This window comes from Somniosus microcephalus, chromosome 27 (genome assembly GCF_052327205.1).
Source record: "Somniosus microcephalus isolate GS21.2 chromosome 27, FLI_Smic_1.0, whole genome shotgun sequence".
Taxonomy (NCBI): domain Eukaryota; kingdom Metazoa; phylum Chordata; class Chondrichthyes; order Squaliformes; family Somniosidae; genus Somniosus; species Somniosus microcephalus.
This window is the reverse complement of record NC_141013.1, coordinates 3,232,030-3,254,082: the sequence shown is the minus strand read 5'-3', so window position 1 is coordinate 3,254,082 and position 22,053 is coordinate 3,232,030. Positions and strand designations below refer to the sequence as shown.

Here is a 22,053-nt window from a genome sequence, read left to right as displayed (position 1 = left end):
TGCGTTGACATTTAATAATGCAAAGACTCACCTGCATTACCCGAAGTGGGCAGTTCATCAAATTAAAGGGCAGCGGACTTAAAGGAAGTCAGTATTTTGCCTCATTCCACCAAGCCTTCGACTCCACTAAAATTGCACCATCTCAAACTCATTAAAGTTTAAAACAAATTAAAATTGAAAGTTCAAGTAAATATCCTATAATTTACACTAGTGGACTATAATCATAATATAAACTAGTGTTGTATTAGCATTGGTCTTTGAGTATTCTTTGTGTGAGTAAATTTAAATTATTTAAGCTCTGTATACTTGAGAAAATATATCGTTCAAGTAAATATTTCTTTGTGCATTTCTGTGGCAAAAAGTGTGAATCATTTAGAATATGTGAATAATAATTGTAATTAGCAGTTTGCAGACAAGTGCATTAAGATGCGTGTGTTTCTCTGTTTAAAGCGCCTTAAAGTTTTGTCGGAGGCGAGACTCCCGCAAACCCCAAGCTTTCATTGAATGAGGGTTGGACAAAGTTTGTTAAACTAGCGGATTAAAATTACAATTTGTGGAAGCCATTTTGCTTCTAGGTCTAACTCTGTCCTTTGTGCTCCTCCTAGTGTTTTGTCAATGTGTAAATAACACGACATCTGTATTTTCTTAATATTGTACATTTAATGTCTGTAAATAAGCAACTTTCCCAGGATGGAATCTGCAAATGTTGACCTGTGTTAACAAAATGCTGGACATCATTTGGAGCTTCCCTGAAAAGGTTCGCAGCCTGTTCTAGATGTAAATTATCACTTGAAATAGCCAGCGTTTCTTTACAGAATGTAAGCAGATTGTTACAGTATCTTGTGTACAAGAGTATTTTCATAAAATAAATGAGTGGTACATTATTTGTGGCATATAACGTTGCATTAAAGTGGAACAGATAATCTTTCAAAAACGTTGAAGAGCAAAACTCCCCCCACTGTGCTCTGGTGAATAAATGGCCCGCCGAGACTCACTGTACAACCTCACATGAAGAATGGTTACCTGAGTGAGAGGTCGGAAATTATCAATGGGCAGGAACCATAACCGTCCTCAGGAAGAGTTACTGCCTGGGGTGGGAAGAAGAGATGAAACAAAAGAGATGGGGAATTCAAGGGGGTTAGGAAGAATAATTTAAAATGATCTGTGGGTCAGATAGATCATTAATAGGGACACACTGTGACATACATCTGTGGTCAGAGTTTCTGTTGCAACAGAAGGAACCGCCATTCTGCCTACAATAGATGAACAGTTTCCCTGAAGAGAATTAGAAAACTTACAAGAAGCCATTAATATTTTTATGAACACTGGGCAGGGTTGTGCTGAGCTAGGCCAAATAGGCCGCTGTGCCGAGCAAGCAGTTTGTTAACGATCGCTCACGACAAATTACAGATTAAGGAACAGAGTGAAGGGGTTAAATGCCGGTTAGATCTAAAGTACAGACAGAGGCCTGATTTAAGGGAGATGGAGTAGTATTGCCCCAACCTGAGAGGCAGAGAGAGAGAGACACACACAGGCAGAGACAGAGAGAGAAAGAGACACAGAGACAAAACAAGAAATTGAAGCTACAACTTGCCCAGAGGCGAGGGGGGTCCCTCGGCCCAGGATGGGGCGGGACCCCGGCCCCTTCGCCAAGTGCGTGTCTTAATGCAAACCAGCCAGTGTACTTAAACGGTACAGGCAGCCCTTTTCAGCCAAAACACGCCCGGTGAACAAACCAGCCGCTGTTGATGAATTTATTAGAGTGCACAGGATGATTCGCCTACCCCGGAGTTATTAATATAGATTGCAGAGAAGAGGAAGCACCATCTCCAGATAAAACTCCAACTCTGCAGACTGACACCGGCAACCGACAGGAACAGACCGCCGTTCACAAGTGATGATTAAACACATTTTTAAATATATTTTTTATTTGTGTTTGGAGATTTGAAGATCCGAGCGTTACATTAGCAATACTAGAGACTACGTTTACAGATAGAATTCAAAGTTCTGATACAAGACTTATTTTGCAAAATCTATTTAAAAAATAGCTTTTTTAATGCAAATGCAAGTTCTGAAAGATGCCAGAGCAAAAAAAGTGTCTTGGGCTGCAGGTTAAATCCCATCCTCCTGCTGCTGTGAATCAGATTCAGAGTCACCTGGAAAGTGGTGTCAATCGCCAATCCAACACCCAGACACATGAGCCGAATCCTGCAAGAACCCTTCGCCCAGCACCACCCCCGCGGTGCCCGCTTCGCACGGCTACCCGCTCCCTGTGTGTTAGCAAAGTTCCCAGGCGGGGAAAGCTGTCATGAGTGAACGGACGCTGCTGCCCGCTCTCCAATAAAGATGAGCATCCTGCAAAGTGGGGAGTTACCGCAGGCCAGAGCTGCGGAACAGCACCAGGCTATGGAGATGGGTAGGATACAATTGCCTACATGCTATCTTTCCAACTAGCCCATGCCATTGGGGTTGGGGCTTAGGAGATGGCTCGGCAATACGCCACAAGGTGATTCATGTCTGTAAACTCCAAGGCCACTCTTTCTCCTGAATCAGCAGCCTGGCAGGAGGCTATTATTCTACAAACTATTTTTCAGTTGAGAACGGTGACTCTTACCCCCACCACCCCCCAAAAAAAATACTGGTCAATCTTCTGTGAAATTACACACAGGGAGTACAGAACAAGTGCAGTCTTCAGATAAAAGCAAGAAAGATTTGCATTTCGATAGCGCCTTTCACTACCTCAGGATGTCCCAATATGTTTCACAGCTATTGTGAAATGGAGTCACTGTTATAATGCAGGGAAACGTGGCAGCCAATTTGCGCACAGCAAGGCCCCACGAACAACAATGAGATAAATGGCCAGATAATCTGTTTTTAAGAGATTTCGGTTGAGGGATAAATGTCAGCTGCAACACCGGGATAATTCCTCTCCTTTTGAAGTGCAGTCACTGTTACACAAACAGACACAGCAGCCAATTTGCACAATGCAAGGTCCCATAAACAGCAATAAAACGAATGACCTGTTAATCTGTTGGTGTCTGTTTGTTAGCATTGGTCGAGGCACTGTACAGCACTGCAGTGTCACCTAGATTAAGTGCTCAAGTCTTTGGAATGGGGTTTGAACCCATCAAAGGCAAGAGTGCTACCCACTGAGCCAAGGCTGACACCATGAGGTGGGGCTAGAGGGTGTGGAATAATTAGATGAGGGGGCGCAGATGTATTTCAGTCCCATTTTAAAGTCATACACGATCATTGTTCTACGTCCATTCTTATTTAACTTGTACACTGTAATTACATCCTCCTGCCAGTGGTGGTACTACAGCAATAGCACTTTGGGGTGGAAAGGGTGTAATTGCACCGTGACATGTTTACATAGCTAGTTCCCATTATAAATATGGACACAGGAATTTATAATAAGAAAAGTTGACAAAGTGGTAGGCAATGCAAGATGTTTCATTGGAGACAGATGTTATAAATCCCATACAGCCACAGTCTTGCAGGCCTATAACCCGGTCACTGCATCAGTCACCAAAGAAGTCAAATTCCATATTACTCGAGATTTTAACCAGCGTTGGAGATTGCGTGCTGCAGTTCCACTGACCTTTCCCATCTGAAACAGAATCCAGTGGCCCTGCCATTGATAGAGCGAGCTTTGTACCCCCTGCCCCACAAGCTACATGTTTGGAGTCAGTAGTAGTCAGGGGACCCCATGAAATTCAAATGAACTTTAGTGTTTGGGGAGACAGTCATAAATTTCATTGGCTCTGCCCAAACTTGAAAATCTCTACACAAATCCCAGCCCAGAACAACCCAAGGCCCGACAGTAGGCTCACTTTCAGAACTGGTAATATTAAAAAGTATCTCAGAAACATCACTACACACGAGAAGCTACAGGCAAGAATTATAGCAAAAAGATCCCACTAGTGAATTAACATCTCAGGATTCTGGAGTATGAAGCAGTTGTCTTTCGGATTCATCAAGTCCCACCATCTGTGCACTGAGCTCCCACAGTCTCTTGGCATCTTCATCATCTCTTGCTTGAGCGGCGACCTCTCCAACAGCACAGTCCCTGTCAAACATGAACGAGTTGGAATTAGTTTACTGTGTGGCTTTACCTGTACACGGTCCACAGGGAGACAGGTTACAATGGGGTAGACGGTGACTTTGTGCGATAGTGTAAAAGGGGTGAGAGCGAATCAGCAGCCGCTGACTTCAATGGAAATAAAACAGGGAGAGATGCAGAACGGGCTGCCGATTCACTCTCGTACAAAGTCCAAACCTACCCCAATATATTTCCGTTTCATTTTTTAAACCTTTTGTCTTTAGGCTTTGCCATTCCTGGTTATACAGATTTGCCAACTGATGGGGAACATGGGATCGCCCGCCCACAGCCCCTTTCTACCAACATCTACTCTTTATTCTACCAGGAGGGGTCAGGACGCAAGTTTTCCATTGCCGTTTCCTTTCATCCCATTCACCCCAACCCACCAAGACAGCATAAATGCATTCAGTATTTCTTGCAGGAGAACTTTGCATTAGAGAAGTAGTAAATTATCCAAATTCCCAACGCCATGGTTGGTACAAACTGATCTGAAGAGACCAAAAAAATATTACATTTGATTCCCAGACTGTGCCGAGTTAGCGGGTCTGAGGCAGGTAGCAGTAATGGTGGCATAGCTGCTCTCAAAGGCCCTGGGCTATGTAGGGGAGAATTAGCCAGGATTATGAGCCAGAGTCTCATGCTGTTCCTACAAGTGTCAATAGTAAAGAGTGTCAGATGCACACTATGGATATGTGTGTATAGTGCATCATCACTACATAGCCATGTGGATATATTTATGTACATCGTTCATTGTACTGTAACACTAATTATTGTACAATTGGAAGACCTACTTGCACATCCATGTTCCTTAAAACAATGTCTTACAATGGGGCAATGTGATGCGCTGCTATACTCCAATACAGCAGCAAATTGAAAGAAAGATAGATCTGCATTTCTTCAAATGTCTCGAGAAGCAGGCCAACACAATTCCAAGTCAAGAATTCAACCTCACCTGAAGTACAGGCCACTGACATTGTCCAGCTCCTCAGCAACTGCACAATAGATGCTCGTCTGAGCTCCCTGCCAAGGATTCTTGGCGATGAGCACGACAAATGGTGCAGCGAGGATCTTCAGCCATAAAGGTACAGTAGGCAAAAAGTGACGTGGCAACTCAGTCATTACTACTCCAGGGTGGAGAGAATTGGCAGTTACTCCTGTGCCTTAAATTAAAAGAAACACAAATACAGACACACTTAAATGTGGGATACAAATATTTTTTTTTTTTTAAAGTTCGCTGAGGATTAGCTCCCTGGAACTTGGGCTTGGGCTTGATTCGATCCCAGAATAAATGGACCTGTAAATCTTGCCATAATTTGGCATCAATTGGGAACAATGATTACCAGTGCAGGGAGTGGAAATGTTTGCCGCACTCTTCAGCGGTTGTGGTTAGTGCTTTGGGACATATCGGAGAGATGTGATAAGAAACATAGAAGATAGGAGCAGGATTAGGCCATTCGGCCCCTCGAGCCTGCTCCGCCATTCAAGGCGATCATGGCTGATCATCCAAACTCAGTACCCTGTTCCTGCTTTCTCCCCATATCCCTTTAGCCTTAAGAAATACATCCAACTCCTTCTTGAATATATTTAATGAATTGGCCTCTACTGCCTTCTGGGGTAGAGAATTCCACAGATTCACCACTCTCTGGGTGAAGAAATTCCTCCTCATCTCAGTCCTAAATGGCTCACCCCTTATCCTTAGACTGTGACCCCTGGTTCTGGACTCCCCGACCATCGGGAACATTCTTCCTGCATCTAGTCTGTCTAGTCCGGTTAGAATTTTATAATTTTCAATGAGATCCCCTCTCATTCTTCTAAACTCCAGCGAGTATAAGGCCAATCGACCCAATCTCTCCTCATACGTCATTCCTGCCATTCTGGGTATCAGTCTGGTTTTTTTTTTTTAAAGCCTACTGCACCTGGTACTCCAAGAATGAACAGCGCAGGAAGGAAGAGGAGGTAAGCTTGGCTGATCACCTTTAGATTATCAGAAAGGGTAGGATTTAGGGGACTCCATGGCATTCAGGTTCTGGCAAAGAGGTGTTTATAATCATGAAGGATTTAGATAGAGTGAATAAAGAGGAACATATTCCAGTGGCTGAAGGGTCGAGAACCAGAGAGAACACATTGAAGGTGATTGGCAAAAGAACCAGAGGAGACATGAGGAAAATCCTTTTTACGTAACGAGTGTTTAGGGTTTGGAATGCACTGCATGATAGGGCGGTGGATACAGATTCACTGGTAGCCTTCAAAAAGGAAATTTGATAAATACTTGAAGGAGAAAAAAATTGCAGGGATATGGGGAAAGAGCGGGGGAGTGGGACTAACTGCATTGCCCTTTGAAAGAGCCGGCACAGACTTGATGGGCCGAATGGCCTCCTTCTGTGCTGTACTATTCTACTAACTAGGCCTGACTCTGCTTAGCTTCCAAGATCAGACGAGATCGGGCGTTTTCAGACTAGTATGGCCGTAGGTTAAACAATATAGTCAGGGCTCAGCCTCTAAACCCATGCTACTTGCTGACCTGGGAGCACTCAATATTGAAACAACATTCCACACCCCAGTAGACATCCTTCAACTTCATAAGCACAGAGATCATCAAAGGGGGAAAAAAACTAAAATCCTTAAAGTTAATAAGGATACCAAAGGCCAATAATTTAACCCCCCGAGCACCGTACCCTGCTCCCTCACTTCATAACAAAGATTCACAAAAAATTAAGTCGTCTTTCTGAAGACAGTGCATAGCATTACAAAGTACTTCCAGCACAGAAATAGGCCATTTGGCCCAACAGGTCCATGCCGGTGTTTATGCTCAACATGAGCCTCCTCCCCCACCCCCCCTTCATCTAACCCGAGAGGAGCTATTCACCTCAACCACTCCCTGTGGTAGCGAGTTCCACATTCTCACCACTCTCTGGGTAAAGAAGTTTCTCCGGAATTCCATATTGGATTTATTAGTGACTATCTTATATTGATGGCCCCTAGTTCTGGTCTCCCCCACAAGTGGAAACATCTTCTCTGCGTCTACCCTATCGAACCCTTTCATAATCTTAAAGACCTCCATCAGGTCACCCCTCAGTCTTTTCTAGAGAAAAGAGCCCCAGTCTGTTCAATCTTTCCTGATGGGTATAACCTCGCCGTTCTGGTATCATTCTGCAGCACTCACCTTTTAATTTCTTTGCCAGCTCCCTGGTGAACAGTATATTTGCCAGCTTGCTCTGGTCATAACAAACAGCAGGATCATAGCCGGTGTCCAAATTAATGTCATCGAAATGAATTTTACCTACGTTTGAGAAAAGAATTAGAACAGCTGGTAACCCATATATTCTCTTCTGTGATTGATGGAACCAAATTATAAAAGCGGCTGAACTAGAAGTGACTGTTGTCTTTGGGCATTTCAGACGGTGCAGGCTCAATTCTCTCTAATCTTTCTCCAGATTGTGTAGATCACATCTGTATCAAATCACAGTTCCTTTGGTTCATTAAGTACAGCGAATGAGAACAGACTTTTTTTTAAAAAGAGACAAATTTACATTTGCTAAAATGACGATTTGTAAAACAAGAAACACAAAGGCAGGAAGGTCATTGGATGCACAAAATGAACAGCCGTTTCTCTAGCTGTAGGTATCTCAAACGTCATCTACCGTTCGGGTAGACCTACTGCAACCGATCAGAGCCAACTTCAGCTCAATTCAACTGACCGCACAGCAATGGCCAGGGGAGAGGGTCAAACAGAGAAAGTTAACGGGATATTACCAGGACAAGTAGGATAGACGGAAACAGAAAACCAGTGAGTTCACCTAGACAGTGGTTCAAAAGTATTTTAGGGACAAGCCCCACGAAACAATGAACTTTTCAGGGACAGTTTTGATACTATAAATTGCAGACAATTTTTAGCAGAAATATAAAAATAAGGGCAGAATATATGACTTTAAAATGGGGACTGAATATGTCTATGTCGTGGTCCTCTCTTGGTTGAAGACCTTGTTCCTCTTGTAGGAAGCTCCAGACCGTCTGCAGACACGTCACTTATATTAGGTGTCAGCCGGGGCTCAGTGGGCAGCACTCTCGCCTGTGAGTCAGAAGGTTGCGAGTTCAAGTCCCGATCCAGAGACTTGAGCACAAAATCTAGGCAGACACTCCCAGTGCTGTACTGAGGGAGTGCTGCACTGTCGGAGATGCAGTCTTTCAGATGAGAAATTAAACAGAGGCCCTGTCTGCTCTCTCAGGTGGACATAAAAGATCCCAGGGCATTATTTCGAAGAATAGCAGGGGAGATCTCCCCGGTGTCCTGACCAATATTTATTCCTCAACCAACATCACTAAAAAAGATAAGGTATCCAGGGAGCACTGTAAATAGCACAGGGGCCTGTCCCTTGATGTAATAATCCAATCTCAGGGATTAGGGCGAGGCCAGACTGGGGGGCAGAAGTCCTGTCCCGTCACACCGCACCTCCAGCTGTGCCAGGAATTTCTGGACTTGGTTTTTGCTTGTACTTATTCCCTGCCTTTGCTCTCACTGATCTATTTATAAAAAAACCAAAATATATCCCTGGGCTTACAGCAACAATTAGACTACTTGAATCGGTTCCGCAGTCCTCCTAGATATTGTACTGGAGGAAGTCCTTCAAGCCTCACCAGATTTTTGGTGGAAGGAGATTCTTAAAATCTCTCATTCCCTGATTAGGAGACCACATATTCTACTCTACTCTGGAATATCCTTAACATCTAGGATCGTGCCCCAACAGTTAGTCCTTCCTCCCTTGCCAGTACAGGAGTTGGAGGCTTTTAATTAAACACTAAAGTAGGCTTTGGAGTTTATTATAAATAAAAACAGAAAATGCTGGAGATACTCAGCAGGTCAGGCAGCATCTGTGAAGAGAGAAACAGAGTTAACGTTTCGGGTCGATGACCTTTCGTCAGAACTGGAAAAAAGCAGGAAATGGAACGGATTTTTAAGCAAGTGGAGGGGCTGGGAAAGGGGGGGGGGGGAGGGGATGAAAGAACAAAAGGGAAGGTCAGTGATAGGATAGAAGGCGGGAGAGTTTATTTCCTGGCTTCAGTTAAAGATGTCGTTTAATCTCAAGGACACAAGAGATCGCAGATTTTTCATTACTGGAAGCTAAAATAATGAGAGCAGAGAGTATGGTGGAAAGAAAACTTGCAGCTGGTATCAAGGGTACTGGCAAAAATTTTTGTTTTAAATAAGCAGATGAAGAAAAAGTTCTAAAGAGGAACTGGGCCCATTAATGAAAGAACATAAGAATTAGGAGCAGGGGTCGGCCATTTGGCCCCTCGAGCCTGCTCCTCCATTCAATGAGATCATGGCTGATCTTCGACCTCAACTCCACTTTCCTGCGCTATCCCCATATCCCTCGATTCCCTTAGTGTCCAAAAATCTCTCGATCTCGGCCTTGAATATACTCAACGACTGAGCCTCCGCAGCCCTCTGGGGTAGAGAATTCCAAAGATTCACCACCCTCTGAGTGAAGAAATTTCTCCTCATCTCAGTCCTAAATGGCCGACCCCTTATCCTGAGACTGTGACCCCTGGTTCTAGACTCCCCAGCCAGGGGAAACAACCTCTCAGCATCAACCCAGTCAAGCCCTCTAAGAATTTTATATGTTTCAAGGAGATCACCTCTTATTCTCTAAACTCCAGAGAATATAGGCCCTTCTACTCAATCTCTCCTGATACTCTCTCATCCCAGGAATCAGTCTGGTGAATCTTCGTTGCACCGCCTCTAAGGCAAATATATCCTTCCTTGGGTAAGGAGACCAAAAGACAGTACTCCAGGTGTGGTCTCACCAAAGCCCTACAGAATTGCAGCAAGATTTCCTTACTCTTATACCCCAAACCCCTTGCAATAAAGGCTAACATACCATTTGCTTTCCGAATTGCTTGCTGTACCTACATGTTAACTTTCTGTGATTCGTGTACAAGGACACCCAGGTCCATCTGAATACCAACATTTACTAGTCCCTCACATTAAAAAAAATATTCTACTTTTTTTATTCTTCCTACTAGCGTGAATAACCACACATTTCCCCACATTATACTCCATCTGCCATGTTCTTGCCCTGTCTATATCTCTTTGCAGGCTCTTTGTGTCCTCCTCACAGCTTACTTTCCCACCTAGCTTTGTATCATCAGCAAATTTGGATACATTACACTTGGTCCCTTCATCTAAGTCATTGATATAGATTGTAAATAACTGAGGCCCAAGCACTAATCCTTGCGGCACCCCTCTGGTTACAGCCTGCTAACCCAAAAAAGACCCGTTTATCAATACTCTCCGTTTAGTCCGATAACCAATCCATACTAATATATTACCCCAATCCCATGAGACCTTATCTTGTGTAGAAACCTCTTGTGTGGCACCTTATTGAATGCCTTTTGAAAATCCAAACATACTACATCCACTGGTTCCCCCTTCGATACCCTGTTAGTTACAACCTCAACAAACTCTTAACAGATTTGTCAAACTCGATTTCCCTTTCATAAAACCGTGTTGACTCTGCCTAATCATATTATAATTTTCTAAGTGTCCTGTTACCATGTCCCTAATGATAGATGCTAGTATTTTCCTTACTATTTTCCCTATTGTTAGGCTAACTGGCCTGTAGTTCCCTGTTTTCTCTCTTCCTCCCTTTTTGAATGGCGGAGTTACATTTGCCACCTTTCAATCCATAGGGACCATTCTAGAATCTAGGGAATTCTGGATGATCACAACCAATGCAGCCACCTCTTGGCCTACATCATAGGGTTTTATCAGGTCCAGGGATCTTTCGGCTTTTAGTCCCATTAATTTCTCCAGTAACCATGAAGAATATAAAACCTTCACATGGAGCAACATCCAGGCATGCCCAGGAAGTTTCTTTCGAGTTTTTGAAAGCTAAATTTTAGCAGTAGCTTTGCCCCAAGTTTCACAACACTGATTTCCATCGTCTTTTTAGCTTGTGTCTTTACATAAGAAATAAGAGCAGGAGTAGGCCATTCGGCCCCTCGAGCCTGCCCCGCCATTCAATAAGATCATGGCTGATCTGATCTTGGCCTCAACTCCACTTTCCCACCCGCTCCCCATAACCCTCGACTCCCCTGTAGCTCAAATATCTGTCTATCGCAGCCTTGAATATATTCAATGACTCCGCCTCCACAGCTCTCTGGGGAAGAGAATTCCAAAGATTCACGACCCGCTGACAGAAGAAATCCCTCCTCATCTCCGTTTTAAATGGACGACCCCTTATCTTGAAACTGTGCCTCCTAGTTCTAGATTCCCCATGAGGGGAAATATCCTCCCTGCATCTACCCTGATCACCTCTCATTCTTCTAAACTCCAATGAGTATAGGCCCAACCTGCTCAACCTTTCTTCATAAGACAACCCCTTTATCTCAGGAATTAACCTAGTGAACCTTCTCTGAACACCCTCCAATGCAGGTATATCCCTCCTTATATAAAAGGAGACCAAAACTGCACGCAGTACTCCAGGTGTGGTCTCACCAGCACCCTGTACAGTTGTAGCAAGACTTCCCTACTTTTATACTCCATCCCCCTTGCAATAAAGGCCAACATTCCATTTGTCGTGTTTCATGTACATGGACCCCCAGATCCCTCTGTACCTCAGCATTATGTAGTCTCTCTCCATTTAAATAATAATTTGCTTTTTTATTTTTCCTGCCAAAGTGGATAACCTCACATTTTCCCACATTATACTCCATCTGCCAAATTTTTGCCCACTCACAACCTATCTATATCCCTTTGCAGACTCTGTGTCCTCCTCACAACTTGCTTTCCCACCTATCTTTGTATCATCTGCAAATTTGGCTACAGTACACACGGTCCCTTCATCCAAGTCATTAATATAGATTGTAAATAGTTGAGGCCCCAGCACTGATCCCTGTGGCATCCCACTAGTTAGTTTGCCAACCGGAAAATGACCCATTTATCCCGACTCTTATCTTGTGCAGTAACCTTTTATGTGGCACCTTATCGAATGCCTTCTGGAAATCCAAATACGCTACATCTACTGGTTCCCCTTTATCCACCCTGCTCGTTACATCCTCAAAGAACTCTAGTAAATTTGTCAAACACGATTTCCCTTTCATAAAACCATGTTGACTCTGCTTGATTGTGTTATGATTTTCTAAATGTCCTGCTACTACTTCGTTAATAATGGATTCCAGCATTTTCCCAATGACAGATGTTAGGCTAACCGGCCTATAGTTTCCTGCTTTTTGCCTCCCTCCTTTCTTGAATAGGGGCGTCAGATAGCGCACATCACCAGCTTGTAGATCACTCCAAGTTCTCAGCAAGTCTCAACTCTACAAAGTGCAAATCTAGCTCGCTTATTGTATTCTGTGGTGTACATTTGCGAGGGGCTCTGTCCCTGCTATTCTCCTTCATGCATTTCCAGTTTTCTCTCCTTCCCATCTCTCCGGAAGCCACTGACTTTTTGCTGGGGTATAATTCCTTCGAATGCATCCAAAGTGGCCATTTTTCATAGCAGGAGCTTTGACAAGAATTGTTAGCAGGCTATTCAACCAAAGAGGGCATCACAGCTGAGCCAGATCCAGTCCACTGCTTTCAATCAGGGTTGTTAGATACTGATCAAGAGCCTAGCTGAGTTCTTGCTTCCCACTACCTCACCCCTCCCCCAATTCAAACATCTCCTCCTCTGTCACCGAGATCAGCTAACTAAACATGGACGGGGGATAGCTAAAACATTCCTAGGGCTCAGCTACTCACTGTCGCTGGGAGCGGGCAATAAACTTACCACGAATGTGCGCTAAACTGGACACGGTAACAATCCGACTGGGTGTGGACTTCTTCAGCAGGTCCAACAGGAGGTTGGTCAGCAGAAAATGACCCAGATGATTAACCCCAAACTGCATCTCAAAACCATCCTCAGTCTTCCACTTGGGGCATCTCATGATGCCTGGAGATAGCAATGTAAAAAATCACGTGAGAACAAGGCACGTAGAGCAATAGCCAGAGTACACGAAACGAGAAGCGATATGCACAGCAGTCTCAGATTGCACCTTCCAGTGTGTGCGGGATTATTTTAAATAAGACCAGGAGGAAAGAAAAAATTAAATATCAGTATTAGATTCTAAAGAAAGCATGGACTACAGGTTCCTGATAAAAGTACAAAAATCCTCACAGAGCGAATGTTGCACTGGTCGGATGAGAAGCTAAACTTAGGCCCTCACCTACCCTCTCAGGTGGACATAAAAGATCCCATGGCACCATTTTGAACAGCATGGGAGTTTTCCCACAGTGTCCTGGCCAATATTTATCCCTCAACCAGCATCACTAAAACAGGTTATCTGGCCATTTTTCTCATTGCTGTGTGCGGGATCTTGCTGTGCACAAATTGTTGTTATGTAATGGCAGCCAAAGACTGAGCTTCAAAAGTAATTCATTGGCTGTGAAGCACTTTGAATGCCCTGAGGATGGAAAAGGCTCGATATAAATTAAATTATTTTTCTTCTTTCACTTACTCCTAATTGGTAAACAAGCTCATAGGGAGGGGAAAATCCAATGAAAATAGGGTCTCAAAATTGAAAACAAGTACCTTGGAGACAGCCCTGGGAGTCTGACTGCCCCTTAAACCAACACTTGCCTGCATTATTGAGGAGAATGTCTAGGCGAGTTTCCGTTTCCTGGATCCTGTTAGCAAATGAGTGCACAGACTGCAGCGAGGCCAAGTCCAGTTTCTGCACCAGGACATTTCCATTCCCACTCTCTTTCCTGATCTCATCTGCCACCTTGTTGGCTTTTTCCAAATCCCGGCAAGCTAGTATCACACGAGCCCCTGCAATCACAAAGTGAGGCTGTTAGGATTCTTATTATTAAAACACAACTTAGAATGATACAGCACAGGAGGCCATTCGGTCCATCGTGCCGGTGCCAGCTCTTTGGTAGAACTATTCAATTAGTCCCACTCCCCTGCTCTTTCCCCAGAGCCCTGCAAATTTTTCCCCTTCAAGTATTGAATACAAGGTAAGTGACCCCAGAACCATTGAGAACCAGAGATCACCTAACATACTTTCCAACATGTACTTCCGACATTGCAACAGTGACTACACTTCAAAAAGTACTTCATTGGCTGTAAAGCACTTTGGGATGTCCCGAGTTCATGAAAAGCGCTATAGAAATGCAAGTTCTTTCTTTCTCGTTTCCTACAGGAACAATGCAGTAACAAGGCATGCAGGCCTAATCACTGCTAAATTAGAACTGGTTCGCCATAAACCAGAAACACTTTCACTCCCAGGCAGTCCAACATTATTAAAACAAGAGTCTTGCAAGGCAGGTAGCTACACACCAAACAAAGCAGGATTACCTCTCTGAGCAAGGTCCTTGGCAGTCTCCTTTCCGATCCCAACATTAGAGCCGGTGACAATCACTGTTTTTCCATCCAGCCGCACTTTACTCCTGCAAACCCCACCAGAAAACCATCTCCGCAGAACAACAAGTCCAATTCCTGCAGGATCATTAACAAAAGTCATTACTAATCTTACTTGCGTACTGAATCAGTTAATGAACAGAGCTGAGAACACCCATCCATTCTACTCCGCACGGTGCCTACATATTGCAAAATATGGCAGTCAAAGCTTTTGGGACAGTGTCTGCGTTTCCAAATGAAAATCAGCAGCTCCTCTTTCCCGCCCCCCACCTCCTGTTGCTGTTCCAAGAGACCGAATACTGCTGCAGACTGAGCTGGAATTCTCATTAAATCTCAAAGTCCTGCCCACCCTGTGCAGTGGCATTCAATCCCTTGAAGCATCAGCAGGAGGTAGCAGCCAAGAGCAGGGCTGAGAAAAGGGGATAGCAGTCGGGGTGGAGAAGGGAAGCCAGAGGCAGGGGAGGCCCATGGTTTCCTTGTGGGAGCCCAGAGGAGCACTCCTGCCCACAAGGAAACCTTAAAATGATCAAAAACTTGAACTTATTTGGGCCTCTTCTGGCCACGGTTCTGCCTCCCTCCTGGTTACACTGGGGGTCCAGGCTCTGAGCGTCACCTGCATTGGGGTACAAATGATGTCATCGTATCCCGACTTTTAAATATTATCTAGGCCCCCGCCTGCCTGTGGCGAGCGGTCCCAAGGATACCGAACACCCGGCAGTTAAAATGGCGGCAGGCGCAAATGCATCAGGAACGCCTGACCACCATTTTAATTGCACGCCAGGTGGTCAGGGTTAAAATCAGCCCTGAAGCCCGTAGCCAGCGTTGCACTTGGTATAGTTACTTGCTTCATGGGTCATAAGCTTATATTCAATCAACTTGCAATTACAGGTGAGCTTTAGTCTACTAAAGAAAAGTCCCAAGTGCTTCACAGATAGGCATAACAGAAATGGACACCAAGCTAGGAAGGGAGATGGGTTTTGAGAAGATTTTTAAAGAACAGAATTGAAGAGGTTTAGGGAGGGTTCAGGATGGGCGAGTTGTCAGCTAGATTTGCCTGTATTATGTCTGATAGTCGCTCCTGTGAAGCACCTTGGAATGGTTTACTTTGTTAAATGCGCTATATAAATGCAAGTTGTTGTTGTATGCAGCAGGTAGTTGACAACCTGAAGACTACAGGAAGGTTCACCAATACCATCACGGTTATCAAGTAAACTAAAGAACTTTCAAAGCAGATCATTATCACATTTGTTTTTCTTGAATCCAATATTGGGCGCAGAGAAAAATTTGAACATGGGGGTCTGAACAGGAATGCAGATTGAACCGTACAGAGTGTGAATCCCAACCTATTTATTCAAATTTCACTCAACAAACTTCTTCTATAGCACCTCCCAAACCTGCGACCTCTTCCACCTAGAAGGACAAGGGCAGCAGGCGCACGGGAACACCACCACCTCCAAGTGCCCCTCCAACTCACGCACCATCCCGGCTTGGAAATATATCGCCAATCCTTCATCGTCGCTGGGTCAAAATCCTGGAACTCCCTCCCAACAGCACTGTGGGAGTACCTTCACCACACGGACTGCAGCGGCTCAAGGCAGCGGCTCACCACCACCTTCTCAAGGGCAACTAGGGATGGGCAATAAATGCTGGCCTTGCCAGCGATGCCCACATCCCAGGAACAAATACATTTAAAAAAAATAGGTTTAAGGCCTCGCCAGCGATGCCCACATACAGTGAATGAATACATTTTTAAAAAGCGATGGTATTTGGCTGAGCGTATGCAGCAAATGAAGTGTTCAGTGACAGACAAACACACGGATTTTGGCAGAAGGAAGAGAGTGGAATGTTGCAAGATACACATTTACCACCTTAGAGAAACATAGATTGCAGCTATAGAGGAATCTGTGGCCCAGATCCTCCAGACAGATCCTCCCAAGCTTCAGGAGCGTCATCCCTAAGGTTCCTCCTGCACACCTCCCAGTGGATTGCAAAGCAGCAGCAGTTGGCCTATTCGCAGGTCACTTGCTGCTCCTCCCAGAGTGGGTACGGCATGATTTACAATATACGGCAGCACTGAAACTGCTATCCTTGAAGGATTAGCTAATACTCTGGCACCACAAGGTCCCCAGAACCTTTGTCCTTAGCAGTTTTATCTTGCCTATTTTTATTTGGCCATGAAAAAGTACATTACTTTGACTGGCCAGCAATTAATCAAACAATACACACATGGTCACACAAGCCAATGAACTCTAGAACAATTGGTCAAAAGGTCAAGGCTCAATGCTACTCCATTAGAGTGAACAAAATATTTAACAAAATGCTCATTATATTAAAACTAAACATTCTTCTCTTCACAAATCATTTTCCAGTTGACATGCGCCCACATCTTAGTCAACCTGACTGTGGTGCACATGAGGGGTCAGGCTTAGCTTGTCCTCCGTCTGACCTACAGGAATTTACATCAAGTTACATCGAGTCTACAGCACAGAAACAGGCCATTCGGCCCCTCTGCTCCGTGCCGGTGTTTGTGCTCCACACGAGCCTCCTCCCACCCCTCTTCCTATCAACATATCCCTCTATTCCTTTCTCCCTCATGTGTTTATCCAGCTTCCCCTTAACTGCATCTATGCTATTCACCTCAACCACTAGACTACTGCGATACAAGGCCATTACTGCTATCTGATTATACACTGAGGCCTTTACCACTATCTGATTATACACTGAGGCCTTTACCACTATCTGATTATACACTGAGGCCTTTACCACTATCTGATTATACACTGAGGCCTTTACCACTATCTGATTATACACTGAGGCCATTACCGCTATCTGATTATAGCTGTCAGCTGTGGCTCAGTGGGTAACACACTCGCCTGAGTCAGAAGGTTGTGGGTTCAAGTCCCACTCCAGGGTCTTGAGCACAAAAATCTAGGCCGTCACTCCAGTGCAGTACTGAAGGAGTGCTGCACTGTCGGAGGTGCCGTCTTTCAGATGAGACGTTAGACCGAGGCCCCGCCTGTCCTCTCAGGTGGGCATAAAAGATCCCATGGCACTAGTTCGAAGAAGAGCGGGGGAGTTCTCCCTGGTGTCCTCGGGCCAATATTTATCCCTCAATCAACATCACTAAAACGGATTATCTGGTCATTATCACATTGCTGTTTGTGGGAGCTTGCTGTGCACAAATTGGCTGCCGTGTTTCCTACATTACAACAGTGACTACACTCCAAAAGTGCTTCACTGGCTGTAAAGCGCTTTGGGATGTCCGGTGGTTATGAAAGGCGCTATAGAAATGCAAGTCTTTCTTTCTTATATACACGGAGGCCGTTACCGCTATCTGATTATACACGGAGGCTCTTTTTTAAAAATAAAACTTTGAGCCGATTCCTCCAGTAAAGTGAAGGCTGCAAAAGGAAAACTAACGCTATTACACAGCGGCTTAAATTAGGTCAAAGGAAAAGCAGTCGATTCATTGGCATTGTCTGTAACTGTATCAGAGAGTTACCAGCAGCATTAATAGGGCTACAATTTCACATTGTATCAGTCAATGTTTCCAAAGTCATGCAAAAGCGATCTCATTTCTTCAAGTATCCTTCCTTGGGTTAAGGTTTGGAAAAAAGATTCTAGGCCGCAAGTCACGAGCTGCAAGGTGCCATTACAGAACAAGGGTGCAGCTGGTGGTGAACGAGCAGTCAGCTGCACTCCGATAGAAACGATCCAAACTACCTGGTTCCGAGAGGAACCAGGTTCATCTTTTCACGGGTTTCATGGCCTGCCGCCAGACTCCACAACAACTTGTATTTATATAGCGCCTTTAACTTAGAAAAATGTCCCAAGAGGCTTCACGGGGCGTAATCAAAAGCAAAATGGGCTCCGAGCCACAGGAGGAGATATTAGGCAGGGAGATTAAAAGCTTGTCAAAGATATGGATTTGAAGGAGGTTTTTAAAAAGAAGAATGATACCCGGACTCCAAGCGTTAAATTACGAGGAGCGATTACACATACAAGGAGCGATTACACAAATTAGGGTTGCATTCCCTGGAATTTAGAAGGTTAAGGGGTGATCTGATCGAAGTTTTCAAGATATTAAGGGGAACAGATAGGGTAGATAGAAATAAACTATTTCTGCTGGTTGGGGATTCTAGGATGAGGGGCACAGTCTAAAAATTAAGAGCCAGACCTTTCAGGAGTGAAATTAGGAAACACTTCTACACACAAAGGGTGGTAGTAGTTTGGAACTCTTCTGCAACATAAGAACATAAGAAATAGGAGCAGGAGTAGGCCAATTGGCCCCTCGAGCCTGCTCCGCCATTCAATAAGATCATGGCTGATCTGATCATAACCGCCAATCTACTATCACAGAACCATCTCCAGAATCTAACAGAATTAGACACACGAAATAGGAGCAGGATCAGGCTACACGGCCCCTGGGCCCGCTCTGCTACCCACAGGGCCATGTCCGATCCAAACCTAGACTCATGTCCAAATTCCTGCCCGCTCCCCATAACCCTTAATTCCCTTTACTTCTAGGAAACTGTCTATTTCTGTTTTAAATTTATGTAATGATGTAGCTTCTACGGCTTTTTGGGGCAGCATATTCCATGGACCTACCACCCTCTGAGTGAAGTAGTTCTTCCTCATCTCAGTTTTGAAAGAGCAGCCCCTTATTCTAAGACTATGCCCCCTAGTTCTAGTTTCACTCATCATCGGGAACATCCTCCCCGCATCCACCCAATCCAACCCCTTCACAATCTTATATGTTTCAATAAGATCGCCTCTCATTCTTCTGAACTCCAATGAGAAGAGTCCCAATCTACTCAACCTCTCCTCATATGTCCATCCCCTCATCCCCGGGATTAACCGAGTGAACCTTCTTTGTACTGACTCGAGAGCAAGTATGTCTCTTCTTAAGTATGGACACCAAAACTGTATGCAGTATTCCAGGTGCGGTCTCACCAATACCTTGTACAACTGAAGCAATACCTCCCTATTTTTATATTCTATCCCCCTAGCAATGAAAGCCAACATTCCATTGGCCTTCCTAATCACTTGCTGCACCTGCATACTAACCTTTTGAGTTTCGTGCACCAGGACCCCCAGATCCCTTTGTACTTCAGTACTTTCCAGTTTCTTGCCATTAAGATAATAACTTGCTCTACGATTTTTCCTGCCAAAGTGCATAACCTCACACTTTCCAGTATTATATTCCATCTGCCAAATCTCTGCCCACTTACTTAGCCTGTCTATGTCCCCTTGCAGGTTTTTTATGTCCTCCTCACTCACTACTTTCCCTCCCATCTTAGTATCATCTGCAAACTTTGATATGTTACACTCGGTCCCCTCCTCCAAATCGTTAATATAGATTGTAAAGAGTTGGGGACCCAGCACTGACCCCTGCGGAACACCACTAGTTACTGATTGCCAGTCTGAGAATGAACCATTTATCCCAACTCTCTGCCTTCTGTTAGATAGCCAATCCTCTATCCATGCCAGAATATTACCCCCAATCCTGTGATTTTTTATCTTAAGCAATAATCTTTTGTGTGGCACCTTGTCAAATGCCTTTTGGAAATCTAAATACACTACGTCCACTGGTTCATAGATACATAGAGATAGGAACAGGAGTAGGCCATTCGGCCCTTCGAGCCTGCTCCGCCATTCAATGAGATCATGGCTGATCTTACCAGTTCAGTACCCCGTCCCCACCTTTTCTCCGTAACCCTTAATCCCCTTAGCCTTCAGAAATATATCCAATTCTCTCTTGAAAATATTTATTGAATTAGCCTTCACAGCCCTCTGTGGCAGGGAATTCCACAGGCTCACCACTCTTTGAGTGAAGAAATTCTTCCTCATCTCTGTTTTAAATGATTTGCCCGCTATTTTTAGACTGTGGCCCCTGGTTCCCCTTTATCCACCCTATATGTTACTTCCTCAAAGAACTCCAGCAAATTTGTCAAACATGACTTCCCCTTCATAAAACCATGCTGACTTTGTCCTATTAAATTATGATTATCCAAATGTCCTGTTACTGTCTCCTTAATAATGGACTCCAAAATGTTACCTACCACAGATGTTAGGCTATAGTTTCCAGCCTTCTGTCTACTGCCCTTTTTAAATAAGGGTGTTACATTAGCAGTTTTCCAGTCTGCCTGGACCTTTGCTGAGTCCAGGGAGTTTTGGAAAATTATTGCTAATGCATCCACAATCCCTCCCGCCACTTCCCTCAAGACCCTAGGATGTAAGCCATCAGGTCCAGGTGATTTATCCGCCTTGAGTCCCATTATTTTACCGAGTACCACTTCCTTAGTGATTTTGATCGTGTTTAGCTCCTCCCCCCCTTAGCCCCCTGTTTGTCCAGTGTTGGGATATTCTTAGTGTCCTCTACTGTAAAGACTGATACAAAATATTCATTCAGTGTTTTTGCCATCTCCATATTTCCCACCATTATTGAATGGTGGAGCAGGCTCGAGGGGCCAAATTGCCTACTCCTGCTCCTATTTCTTATGTTCTTATGACCACAGTGTACTGTACAGGACTACTGTGTGCAGTTCCAGTCTCAATACTAATGTATTCATGAGGGAGAAGGGAAGGGAATCGAGGGCAGGGTGGGAGGAGGCTTGTGTGGAATATAAACACTGGAATAAACCAGTGCTCTAGATTCGATGTAAAAAGCCCTAGAATTGTTTTACTTAAATAAATGGCAGTGTACTATAGGATTGCAGTTAGACAAATTCAGGTAAACAACTGCTGAACTTTACTGTGGGTCAAATGCACGTTGCAAAAATCCCGATACATTCCAGGCACTCGCTGTCTGTATTTTTTTTTTGTGCAATTTATAAAGTAAACAGGAATTGTGCAACAAACAAAATCACCAGCACCGATGCTGCTGAGGCTTTTATCGAAAGTCATTTATAAAGGCGACGGGCAAGAGCTCAGAAACCAGCTCGACTGGTTCCACATACACATACATTTTCAAAAAAGATGTCAAGTAACATGCTATGCCATTTGTTTTAGAGATATCCAACCTGCCCATAGTTATATACACAAACCTCAATGAGTTTAAACTGGGGTTCTGCTACTTTGAGTGACAAGGTTTCACCAATAGAAATCAAATTAACAAGTCTCCCCTATTTAAAGAAACTCTAAAATCTGAATCATAAATAAAACCAAAGGAAATTTATCAAATTAAGGCAGAATGTTACTGGCTGTGTCTGTTCTTCGCTCTAACCTGGGTTAGTTACAATTCACTCCGGAATCTCGGACTCAATCACACCGGAGCCCCGGGGTTCTCCGGCTCCTATTTCTGATGTTCGCTCTCTCTTCCCCACCCCGAGTCTCCCTCCGTGAGTCGCGCCCTTACCGACTGCCGCCAGGGAGCAAATCCCCAGCGAATGCTTCCGCCAAATCTCTCTCGCTTCCCAGGACTCCATAACGGGCCGGTGTCCCGGGGTTGCTGGGGACGGTTGCTATGGCCGGGGTCCCGGAGGGTGTTCCGGGGGCCCGGGGTTGCTGGGGCCGGTGTCTGAGGGGTTGTTGCTAGGGGCCGGGTCC

At 44.5% G+C, this 22,053-nt stretch overlaps 1 protein-coding gene across 2 annotated transcripts; it reads right to left on the bottom strand.

The window, feature by feature from the left end:
* Positions 1–1,910: 1,910 nt before the first annotated feature.
* On the bottom strand, positions 1,911–22,045 carry LOC147099890 (retinol dehydrogenase 12). 2 transcript variants are annotated; one of them, XM_085968371.1, is made up of 7 exons: positions 21,863–22,045; positions 14,443–14,583; positions 13,723–13,914; positions 12,874–13,035; positions 7,266–7,382; positions 5,055–5,262; positions 1,911–4,069 (listed from the first exon to the last, which is right to left on the bottom strand). In XM_085968371.1, exons 1-7 carry the CDS (start codon positions 21,930–21,932, stop codon positions 3,937–3,939), a joined length of 1,023 nt encoding a protein of 340 aa, XP_085824497.1. In that variant the 5' UTR covers positions 21,933–22,045; the 3' UTR covers positions 1,911–3,936. The 2 variants fall into 2 exon arrangements, with proteins under 2 accessions (XP_085824497.1, XP_085824498.1); XM_085968372.1 differs by lacking the exon at positions 12,874–13,035.
* Positions 22,046–22,053: the final 8 nt, after the last annotated feature.